Raw genomic sequence first — 12,191 nt, forward strand, 5'->3', positions numbered from 1 at the left:
GTGGCACCCACCCCAGATTGGTTGATGATAGCTAGGTAGCTGGACATTTTTAATAAAGACCCTTCTACATGTGTGAGTAAAGGCACAATGGGACCTAATGCATGATCCATACAGTCTCGCCTCCTGCCATGCCACACATGCATTAATTAATGGTGTGATAGGAAGCAATTACAAAGTTTATTACATATTTTGTGGAGTAACTTTCTGGCTTCTTCTTTTTATCACACCATTAATTTGATGGAATGTGTGGCTGGGTGACCACTTATGGAACAATTAACTGATTAATCATGCCTTAAGTGTAATATGTAGATGGGGCCTATGCGTAAAGGAAGATATTCCCGTTAGTACTGTATTTTCTTGCATGCAACAGACCCTGAAATAAGATGCACATCTTGTTTTTGAAAGGCAGAATGAATTAAGAAAGATTTTTCCTTGTAATATGTAACTGAATAGCAGCAGCTAGGGAGCTCCAGATTAGTCCATGCTGGACTCCACTCCTCCCTCTATGCAACTGCTGGAGGGAAGAGAAGGAAAGGAAGCAGCAGCATGTCCCTGCTTCTATTCTGGGTGGAAGATATGCACCACAAGTTTAGAAAGCTAATTTTTGGGGGAAAGGTATGTGTGGTATGCAAATAAATATGGCAATAATATAAATCACATCATTTTATAGTCCATTACACTTAGTGTTCCAAATGCAGAGAAAGGAGCATTTAACAGGTTCTAAAATTTTTAAGTCGATCTACTTTATTTGTTCAAAGGCTGGAAGGAAGGAGGAGATTGTATGACCTTCCTCCAGACTGAGGTCTAAAGTTAATCTATTGTGTGATATAGTCTCCTTCTAAAAATGTGTAGAGGGTATTTCTAAATTGGTAATAAAATAGTTTTATTCAGCTGTTTATCGCAGGTTTTTAAAGAAGATTATAATATTGAGACTGAAGTATTCCTGTTTTATTATAGTGGGCATGGATAATTTTATGGCTTGCTTGAGTATACATAAGAATGTAGTTTCTAAAAGAGTTTACAAAAATAAACTGTTTTTATCTTGATAATGAATAATAATACTTGAAATAAGCTATACTTTGTCTTCTTGCATTTTCCAGTTTTATATGGTGCCTTTTGAATTTCAAAGAACTATGTTGTTGAAGTTCTCTTGTAATAAATTAAGCATTCTTGTATGTAATGTACTTACCAGAAATATCTTTAGCATTTTTTCCCAGTACAATTCCATTTACTTAGTGTAAAAAAAAAAATTGTTAATACACGCTTCAAAATCTACATTAACCATCTGTTGTATTATTTCCCTTTTAGGAGGAGGATTATCCAGGAGCTATCCAACTATGCTTGGAATGTCAGAAAGCAGCCAGCACTTTCAAACACTACAGTTGTATAAGGTCAGGGGGCATTGTCTTTAGAAGAAGGTTCCAAATTTAGGTCTTATGTGATATTTTGGGGAAATATATATTGGAAAATGTTCTAGAGATAGATATCTATCTATATCACATACCAGCAGGATATGTTAATTGAAGTGCTGCTTGTAGTAATTGTGGTATTACTCTTGCAACTGCACTAAATCTTACTGCATTTAAATTTAAATGGCAAAACTTGGGATAAGGTTTACTACTGTATGCTAGTATGATATTACACAAGCCAACACTTATTAAAGCAGGAGTTTTGGTGTGAAGGAGGCTTTAATATCAGGATTTTTTCTTAATAGTGAATTGAATTCTAAACTGCAAGACACTTTGGAGCAAATAGAGGTAAGTCATTTGATATTTAACTTTTTTATAGTAAGACAGTTTTCTTCACATTTCTACTTGACTTTCTCATTCACTACTTTAAAGTTAGCAATTCTTGTATCTAAGAGTAATGGATTTAAACTGCTGTATTGAATGGTTTTCAGTGCAAGAGAGAAGTAGCTAGCTGTGTTAGCCTGAAGTCAGGCAGAAGGCAGAGTAGATTTGCAGCTTGTAAACTGAATCAGGGACTGGGCCTTTTAATGGACCCAGATGCCAGCTGTGCCCCTTCATATATACAGACTATATCATCACTCCGCTGAGTAACACAGATGTAAAGTTCATTTGCCTGCAACTCTACCAATGTCACATATACCATCACCTGTTTACAATGACCCTTATGTGTAAGAATGAATGACTGCTAGTCAGCTCCAGAAAGACATTAAGGTCTCTGGCAGAACACTTTTACCCTCCATGGGATACCATTGCTGACCTCAGGGTTACTTTTCTTAGACATCAAAAATTCAAAAACCAACTTGAATGGGAAATTGGAGCAAGAAATCATTCACAGACTGGATTGTGTTCAGCATGGGCTTAACAGGGATATGGATTCTTATCCCATTAACAGGATTAGCGTTTGTTCCTATGGGTTTATTGCTTGCTTGTTTGCCTTTCCCAGCACTGCTCCCTTTCTCCGTTTTTGCTTTTTGTATTCAAATCACTTTCCACTTATACACTGCTGTACACGTCTTATCACAACATCTAATGAAGTGAGCTTGATCTCATGGAAGCTTATTCTTATTCAGTGCTAGTCTTATGGAATTATGTGAACAGAATGTAAAAGCAGTAAGTTATAGGCATTGTACTTGTGTATATGGGCCTATATCTAATAAAATACCATTAAAATAATGGAAATGTATTCAGATGCAGAGACAGCCTTCTAAGATGATTAGGGTAATGGAGAGCCTATTTTATGAGGGGAGACTAGTAGCTGCTCTGAGCCTTTTGAATAGGGTGGGATATAAATCAAACACATAAATATAGTAAGTAAATAAATAGCGTTGGCTTAGTTAACTTGGCAATCAAAGGTGAGAGCATAAATGGTTGCTGTCCATAAATAAATAATGGAGTGAAACACCAGGGAAAGAAAAAATGAGTTAAGCTAAAGAAAAATACTGCCCCAGAGTAAATGAGTATAGTACTGACCATGAACAAATGTAGTCTGAAATTAATAGAAGGTGCCTAAGCAGTAGAGCAGTGAGTTTGTGGAACAGCCTTGAGCATGAGTAATGGAGCAAAAGTCTTATTTTTAGAATGAAGCTGTGCATCATTATGAAGGAGATTATAAGATGTAGTATTATCTATGATACTAGGGGCTGGACTTCATAACCTGCTATATTTCTGTGCTTTTCAGAAAGTCAGACTTGTGTGCATGTTGCAAAGTTGTATAAATTAACTACTTATACAATCAATTGCTTTTTTTTTTTTTTAAAGATTACCTTATGGTTCCTTTATTCTTTACTTTTTAATACAATCTCTGCAAGCCTTTCTTTTCTTTCTCTACTTATTTGTATTTCCCTCCTGTCCCTGTGATCTCACTCGGTATTTAGGTGATTCAAAAGAATATAATGGATTAGTATTGTTTTTATTTTTTCCCATTTTTTTTTTACATGAATTAGGCATTAAACACATCCTTTTGTGGTATTGATTTTTATTTATTTTCTTTTTTTATCCAAACTACTTCCTTTGACTAGCTGTTTTGTTCTTATACCTGCTTCAACAAGATTCTTAGGAGCAAATTGATTTCTATCATATCTTGTAACAACATCTGAGTTCAGTTCTTCAAAGGTGGACATGTAATTCCCCCCTCTCCCGACTCTCTCCCCCCCCCCCCCACGCCCCGCCTCCCCCCCTCCCCCCCCCGCCCCTTCTAAAATAAATCCTGCTTTGTACCAAATTCTGCTAAAACATGGTGTGTGTAAACACTGGCCATTTACATTTAGATCAAAAGTAATATTGAATGTATTGATTTCCAATTCCTTTCTTGGGACAGATTTATGTTAAAACTGTACTTCTTTTCATATAGTAGGTAATCTTTCACGTGTTGGAATTAGCTTAAGTCTTGCACATTGCAGAAGTTCATAGGAACATCCTGGGCTTTGTGCAGTGTACATATATTTACATTTTTATAGTATAAACTCTCTTGTTCATTTGCTTAATCTTTTAGAAATAGCTTTGAGTACATCTTCTTCCCCCCAATACATTTGTTTGCCTTCTATTCCAAGAAAGATATCAAAATTGCCTTTGTCTGAATTTATCCATTGTTACAAGTAGTATCTAAGATTTTTCTGTAATCTTTCATTATAGTAATCTTAATTTTCTTCAGTTAATTTAATGTGTGTATGGGGATAGAAAGAAGGACTGGCTATGCATGGCGAACTTATGTTTATTGCCTATTTTTTCATACAAAAAATGCGAGGGAAAATGGTTTTCAAAAACAGGAAAATGTGACTTAAATCTACACAGATTAGCTGGGAGATGCAGAATCAATTGCAACTGAAAATTACTTTTATTTTTTTTAATTATTGACAGTTTAATTTGACATCTCTCTCACCATGCTTTCTAGCAAAAACATTCTTAGGTAACATATTTTCTTTAGCTAAAGAAAGGGAATATTTAGGCTTTTAGAATGAGTATTCAGGCTTGCATGAGTAAAATCTATTGATATTTTGTATATAATTAAATACTCATTGGTTTACTCCATTAAATTAAACTGTCCGAATAAGTAAGCGAAATTTAATTGTGTGATGTTTCCAGATATAGCAGAGCAAGAACTTCAGGTAGTGTCAATTGGTATGGGATCAGTCGCTAGTGAGGACAGGGAGAGGGCGATTTTAAATCCCGCTTGCTCTCTGTACTATTGGCTAATATTTTTCTTGTATTGACTTTATATGGACACTGGAAAATTACGTAATTTAAAATATGGTATGCCTGACTCTCTCTTTCAAAACTGGTTGTAAAGAATATTACTAAAGTTTTATAACCAAGTGCTCTAAATTGGGAAATTCTTTGCAAACTTCAATTTGGCCCTGTTGTGCATATACACAATGGAACAGTCTTTTCTTATTTGATCCCATACTGTCTTTTCCACAGGACACCAAACTTATTTATTGCACAGGATGAAGGGTGATTGCTAATGAACACGTATTCAGTACTTTGTCCGAACTTTGCCTTGAAGAGAGGAATTAATAATTTTCTGGGGGGCTTTTCTGTGATACTGATTACTGTAGCATCATAAACTTTCACAGACAATGAATACATTTTTATACAACAACCTTAATGTCATGGGATACTAATTTACAAATGAGGAATGGAGTTTTAGGGATTAAGATCAAAAGTATCTAGTTTTAAGTCCCAAATCTGAGAACCAGTTTATGAGTATGGAGCCATCCGGGCAGAGTAAGATTTTTTTTTTTCCCCCTCTGGGGATGGGTAATGAGGTTAATGTTTGTCACTTCAAACCCATCTCCTCTTTATACATATATGCCAGGTACAGACATGACGCTTTTGCCTGTATAAGTGATTGGAAACTAGTCTATACCCATAATAAACTAGAAGTTCAGCGCACGCTTATGGGATTCTGCCATCTAAGAAGCAGTCTAAAATTTTCAACCGGTCTAAGATTTGCCTCCCTCTACCAAAGGGTGAATGTGTTTCCTGTTCGTTACCAATTTAAATGATGCCACTTAGAAAACTGCATAGCTGAAATCGATTCTTCCTCAGGCTTTTTGAATATCTCCTGCCCACCCTGAACACAGTCCTGGACCAGCTTCCCCACCGGGAAAAGGCTGGTGCAGCTCCTGGCCCCAAGCCAGCAGTGGGCAGCCTGCCCTCGCCTCATGCACAAATCTGGCAAGGCACATGCTCCCCATGTCTCCCCTGGGGGTGCGCGCAGTGGCGGGGAGCCATCCTTCTTCCCCGTGCCCCCTGGACGAGCTGCCTGTGGCCATGGTTGCGTTTACTGCCATGGCTGGGCAGTGCCTGCCCCTGTCCCTCTACCTCCCTCACTATGGATGCCTCGATCTGCCCCCAGCATCCCTTCTCTCCCCCACACCTCCTCTTCCCCACAGACTTACTGGCTGGACGCTGCTCTCTAACCTGCCGGGCTGCATTCCTGGCCATGTGCATACTGCATCTGCGCGCATGCACGCAACATTTATCGATTACATTATTGGCTATACTGGTCGAAAAAGCTACTTGCTTTTTTTTTTTTTTTTTTTTTTTTGGGGCCAATCTGGTATGGACCAATATATCTGTGCATCTCTAATTCCTTATATTGAATGTTTAACTGTATTGCTTTATTCTTATAGGAACAATTAGATGTGGCTCTGTCCAAAATATGCAAGAACTTTGATATCAGTCATTATACCAAGGTGCAGCAAGCTTATAGATTACTTGGAAAGACACAGGTTAGTATTTACATTCTTTATTAGTAGTGCAGAACACTGATGCCGCAATGTGAATCTTTGAGGACTAAGATGGAAACATATTTTTTTCTGACAGCAGTGTATTTTGCTGAATGATATGTTTTTACAAAGTATTTTATATTACTCGTGTATTAATTTTATTTTGCTCATTTAATATTGCAAAACTTCATTTTTATTGGTGCCAATCTGGTATGGACCAATATATCTGTGCATCTCTAATTCCTTATATTGAATGTTTAACTGTATTGCTTTATTCTTATAGGAACAATTAGATGTGGCTCTGTCCAAAATATGCAAGAACTTTGATATCAGTCATTATACCAAGGTGCAGCAAGCTTATAGATTACTTGGAAAGACACAGGTTAGTATTTACATTCTTTATTAGTAGTGCAGAACACTGATGCCGCAATGTGAATCTTTGAGGACTAAGATGGAAACATATTTTTTTCTGACAGCAGTGTATTTTGCTGAATGATATGTTTTTACAAAGTATTTTATATTACTCGTGTATTAATTTTATTTTGCTCATTTAATATTGCAAAACTTCATTTTTTTGGTCAATATCTCCATGCTCAAGGGTGGGCCTACAGTCCAAGGGTGTGTCTACAGTGCAGTGGTTTGCATAGATATGAGTGTATATTGGCTGGCTCAGAGGTGTACTGAGTTACCCATACCCTAAATCCTGCATATTTGTGTTCATGTTCAAATTGCACATGTTTGTTGCTATTAATTCTAGTATTATCCTAGAATATGTTTACTCCTTGTGAGTTGGAACTTCTCTATAGATTCATTTGTAGTGTAATGTGGTGCTAATATCACCTGTGAGAGTGGTCATATGCAGAATTGATTTCAGCTTGCTATTGCATTTTGCTGAGGTATTTCTGGCTGCATATGTTTCTTAATTCTGTCTGCCCAATGAGGGGAGCAAGCCACGTATCCATCAGACGAATGATTTCTGCTTGATGAGGGAATGTTTTGCAGCAGGGCAGATGCTGGACTCTGGATGACATTGAGAGATGTTTATGAAGTGCATTACACATCAGGATCCAGAATGCATTTCGTTTGTGGCATGCTAGGTATTGAAGCTGCAACAGAGGCAGATTCACTATGACTGATATATCTGATGCAGATTGGTTGTAAAGTGTGATGGGACCACACTGTAACGCAGACTTAAAAATAAAGAGCAGCAGCTTCATATATTCCATGAGAGGAATAGATTGTCCCTGAACTTTGTGAAGAGCTTGTCCTGAGCCTCTGGCACCAGCCCATGTAATTGAGGGGGACCATATCTTACTGGTCTATTGCCACCTGGAAGCTGGAGGCCCCATGATAACATAGGTCTGTTACAAACTAACTTATTTTTGGCAAGTCAGCTATTGGTGCTATGCTGATGAAGCTTTGTGAGGCAGCTAACATAGTGGCTTATCCACAAGTGATGAACATTAATAAATAGGAAGTAGCATTTGGCTTTCAGAGAATGGGATTCTAAAACTGTACTGGAATAGCTCGTGGCACACCTGTGCCCATAGGTAGTCTACCAGGTGGACCAAGTGAATTGTCATCCTCCTAAGGTAACGGATAGAAACTTGGTTTTGTATTAGTTGGTTCACAATATGCTTAATTTTCAACAAATTAAGCTTTTGCTCATGAATGGGTAACTGCAGGCACATAAATAGCATATTTACTCAAATGGAAGATGATCCTGATTTATAAGACAACTCCCCAATACTTAGATTTTATATATGGAAAATTTACAAACTTGTTATAATTTCCCAGGGATAGAATCTAATTATTGGACGTTTGCCTTGAACTGGTCCCCTTCCCACTTCTACAGCAGGGAATTTAAATCTGGGGGCAGGTGGTCAGATAGCTGTTTGCTCTCTGCCTTCCCCCAACTTTTTCCCCTGGCAGTCCCTTCCCCCCTCTCTTTACTGTCAGACCCTGCTCTCCCTGAGCATGTGGAAGTGAGGAGCAAACTTGAAAACAATAACCTTAAAATTAAACATGGCTGTAGCAATTTGCATATAGTATCCATAGATGTAGTTCATACAGAACTGATACATGTTGCCTATTTTTGAAACTGCTGGAAGTTTTAGCACAAGTATTTCATAAACACACTTTTGAGCAGCACTTTGACAACTACTTATATCTAGCAAAAAAAAGCCCAAGAGTCAAGTTACAAAATTCAACTGAGCAGAGGTCATTTGTTCAGGTCTGTATGGTTGTACCATCAGGCAAGTATCTTTCCTCCCAGATCCATCAGTCTGGGTCTTCAGATATTACCCAAATCCATGGCAGGCATTGTACATATAAGCCCCAGGCTAGGAGGGTTCTGATGCCCCCAGTCTCACTAGATCTTAGTAGCTGATTTATCTCATTTTGTTGAGCATGATGCTTATAACACCAAGGTTACAGGTTTACCGTACCTGTCTGATTTCTAGCCAAAAGGCTAGTATACTGGACACATCTACATGAGATGTTTATTGCAGACTAGACTAATTAGCTCCACAGCAAATGTCTTGCGTTTATGCATGTGGCCCTATTAGGTCACAGGAAACTAATAAACTCCACAGCAGGGTAACACCCGTGAATACAAGTTCTATTCTTCCGTGCAGCTTTTTTATTCTACAGCAGTGCATGTGTAGATGCTGACTTGGCTGGCTGGGGCATGACAGGGCTGGGGCATTGGAACACTGTTGTGTCCCTGCCAGCCTCTCTGCAGGATATTGGAGCAGCCCTAGTCCAGCAGGCTGACAACCCAGGTCCCCTGCCAGCTGGGGATGCTCTGACCCATTTCAGCATGCTGCAGTCCCTAGTTCAGTGTGCTGGGGAGCAATAAACTCCAGTGTAATGTGTTGCAGTTTATTGCTGCATGTTAATAGCACGTGCAGATGTGCCCACTATGCGTGGTATTAGTCTAAAGCATTTTAGCCAAAAGGCTCATGATTTACCACATGGTTCGCTAGGCTGGGCCCCACCCAAGTTAACAGCCTTAGTTTACGGTAAGCTGAGACATTTACATACAATTCACCCAGAATCCCTCTTTTTCACCCTCTCTCAGCCTGGTATATATGATTAGTGTAGCCCCCTTCCCCACTATGACCCCAAAGCAGTCTCAGCACTGCTCAGTATGTGTGTATACTCCAGATTAACCCCCCCCCTTCCCCCCCTCCAAATGGATCCATGTGCTAATTAACCCCGCTCATGACTAGAATCGTGTGTCTTTGTCAAAAGTACTGGGATGCTGCAACAATTTATATGCAGATTAGGTTCAGAGCAACCTGTTTTGGCTTCTCTTTGTGGAGGACAGAGCCATACTAATCATATGTACGAGGCTGAGCGAAGGCAACAGTGTGTGCAATGTTGTGTCTCACCATGAATTGAAAAAGGTCAGTGGTGAGGGGATTGCACTTCATGGGCACTGCCATATGTCTTATTCAGATGGGTTGCATTAATCCCATCAGCATGTTTGACCAATGTGGGCCATGTGTTTTATAGTCATACTCAGGGTTGGCTTCATTTAATCAGCTTCATAGTTGGTTTCCACTCTGTGCACATGCTACTTTTGGCACCGGTTTAATGACAGGCAGAGTATTTAATGAGATTTCCTTGTATATGATAAAACAAGGGGCTTTTTTTCCCCATGCCAATTGGGGGGCAGGGAACCTCATCTTGTATTTGAATAAATATGGTAGTTATTATGCATCACTTATTCTGCTGTAAATTACAGCCCCCTGTTCATTTGCTTTAAATTCATTGTTAATCCCTTCCTTAAATTGAAACCGTAAGAGGTTAATCTGGTTAATTCCAAAGGGCTAGACTCTTCAGAGCTGGAGGAAACATGATGGGCTATTTGAGAAGAATTTTAGGAGGGAGTACTTAGGTTAGGTTGAAGTTTATGATGTCTGGGGGCAGTGAATTTTTGTGCTATCATTATACCAGGCCAGGTAGAGAGTTAATTTGGGTTCTTAAGCAGAATCCCTGTGCTCTCGTGAGGATGGGGGAGGCAATGACTCAACTAGTACATTCCTGCTCATGTATTTGTCTTGTTTGGCTAATTTCGTATTTGTCTTGTTTGGCTACTTTCAGAGGCATGGTTAATCTAGTGTATGTATTGTGGTGGCAGCAAGCTCTGGCGGGTTCTGGACCATAACCTGCCTCCCCGCACCCATTTGCACACTGTAGGCTTGAATTGGCTGATGAAGATACTCCAGGGCATCCTTCTGCACCTGGTCTCAAAACATTAATCTCTGGCATGCTGTGTTTGACCCCAGACCTGCCTTATTAATGTATTCTTGGGTTCAGAGTGCATAGAATTTGTTTTGTGGTTTTGTTTTTCCTTGTTCTCTTTATTCAGTATAAGGAAAAAAAAACCCAAATCATTAAATATCAACAGTGTATTGTAAATTTTAGATGTCCTGGAGTTTCTTTTGGAGCCTTGTATAATTATCAAAGTTGCTTCAGTAATTTGAATTGCTCTTTAGTCCTGAACTTTCTTTACCATCTTCCTTTTTTACTCCATTTCTTTTAGCTATCTAATTCAAGGTAGGTTTATTAGGAAAGTCAGACTGGTTTATTTTCATTTCCATTTGGCATGTGAAAAGAAGCAGAATGAGTCCTTACTCATCACCCTAAGATATGAACTGCTCTTTTCCATTAGTAACTGGGAACAAAGTTAAATAGCAGCTATTTAAACATTTTTAAGGCTGCAGAACCAGATAATCTGCACTCAACCCTATTAAAAGAATTGGTCAGAGAGCTCTCTGATCATTAATGGTGATTTTTTAACAAATCTTGGAACAGAGGGGAAGTTTGCAGGGCTGGGGGGAAAAAGGTGGTGTTACACAACTTCTGAAAAAGTAAATGAAATGACTCGGGGAAACTATAGATTCTTTTCATGCCAGGCAGAATAACAGAGGCTGATATGGGACACAATGGATGAAGCATTAAGGGCATTAGCACCTTTTAATTCCAATTGATAGGTTTTGCCAAAGAAGCTTGATATATTGTTGGTGGAATTATGGGTTTGGTAAAGGTAATTGTTAATGTTACATAGTTAGCCTTGTCAGGCATTTGATTTCGTCCCACATGACATTCTATTAAAAAAGCATAGCATTATACAAAATCAGTGCAGCTCATGTTAAATGAATAGCAAAGCTGGAAAAAAAATGAAATGGGAAATAGCCATCCAATTATGGAGACAGAAATTATGGTATAAAGGAAGCTACCAATTGATGTAAAGTCAGAAAACTGGCTAGGGTGCGCTACAATGCAATCTCTTGCAACTCTCAAGTAGGAATGATTCTCCCTGCTATTGGTGTCTAATCCAGTTTTAAAAAAACATCATGTTATAAACTCGGTTCAGGTACTCTCAGTGCAAGTACTTGAAACTACTTCTACTATAATTCAGAAAGAATTCAGAGACTGCCTTCAATACAGTTGCAAAATAACAAGGTTTGCAGGGTTCCTGTAGTATACATCAAAGGGACACCTATGTGTGCAGGTATAGTGTCTTGGGGTAGAAATAGATGTCACCTTTGTGTTGCCATAAAAATGTTTATGGTGGTACAAAGTGAAAGCAAACAGATATCCCTATCTTTTTTTTTCTTTTTTTTTCACTAAAAATGTCCAAAGTTGAGGTTGCAACAACAGGTAATAATAATTTGTGCCACTTTATTGCAGTTGGTGTCTGTTTGCTTATGGTGGAAATGTGTAGGCATCCTGGGGCTGTCTGTCCTCTTCAGTGACTGGCTCTGGGGGCTTCAGGGGCCCCATCCTGCACACCCAGGAATACTCGGGCAGAATTGGGCCTTTCAAGCAAGTCCTTGGTGTGTCTGTCCAGCTGTCCTCACTTACTGAGACACTCGCCTGAGATTTTCTAGGGTGAATGGTGAAAATTGAGGTTTCCCCACTTAATCAGATGCAACAAAAACATGTTCAAATAGAAAAGGTATTAAAACTGGTAAGCCTG

At 38.8% G+C, this 12,191-nt stretch overlaps 1 protein-coding gene across 1 annotated transcript in view; it reads left to right on the forward strand.

Annotated features, from left to right (window-relative positions):
• VPS50 (VPS50, EARP/GARPII complex subunit) overlaps positions 1-12,191 on the forward strand; it is a 155,193-nt gene that overhangs the window by 41,795 nt on the left and 101,207 nt on the right. Inside the window, exons 9-11 of the mRNA XM_006025893.3 lie at positions 1,309-1,391; positions 1,715-1,757; positions 6,104-6,202. Coding sequence (XP_006025955.1) covers positions 1,309-1,391; positions 1,715-1,757; positions 6,104-6,202 — 225 coding nt within the window. The remainder of the gene's footprint in view (positions 1-1,308; positions 1,392-1,714; positions 1,758-6,103; positions 6,203-12,191) is intronic.

Source organism: Alligator sinensis, unplaced genomic scaffold, assembly GCF_000455745.1.
Source record: "Alligator sinensis unplaced genomic scaffold, ASM45574v1 scaffold436_1, whole genome shotgun sequence".
Taxonomy (NCBI): Eukaryota; Metazoa; Chordata; order Crocodylia; family Alligatoridae; genus Alligator; species Alligator sinensis.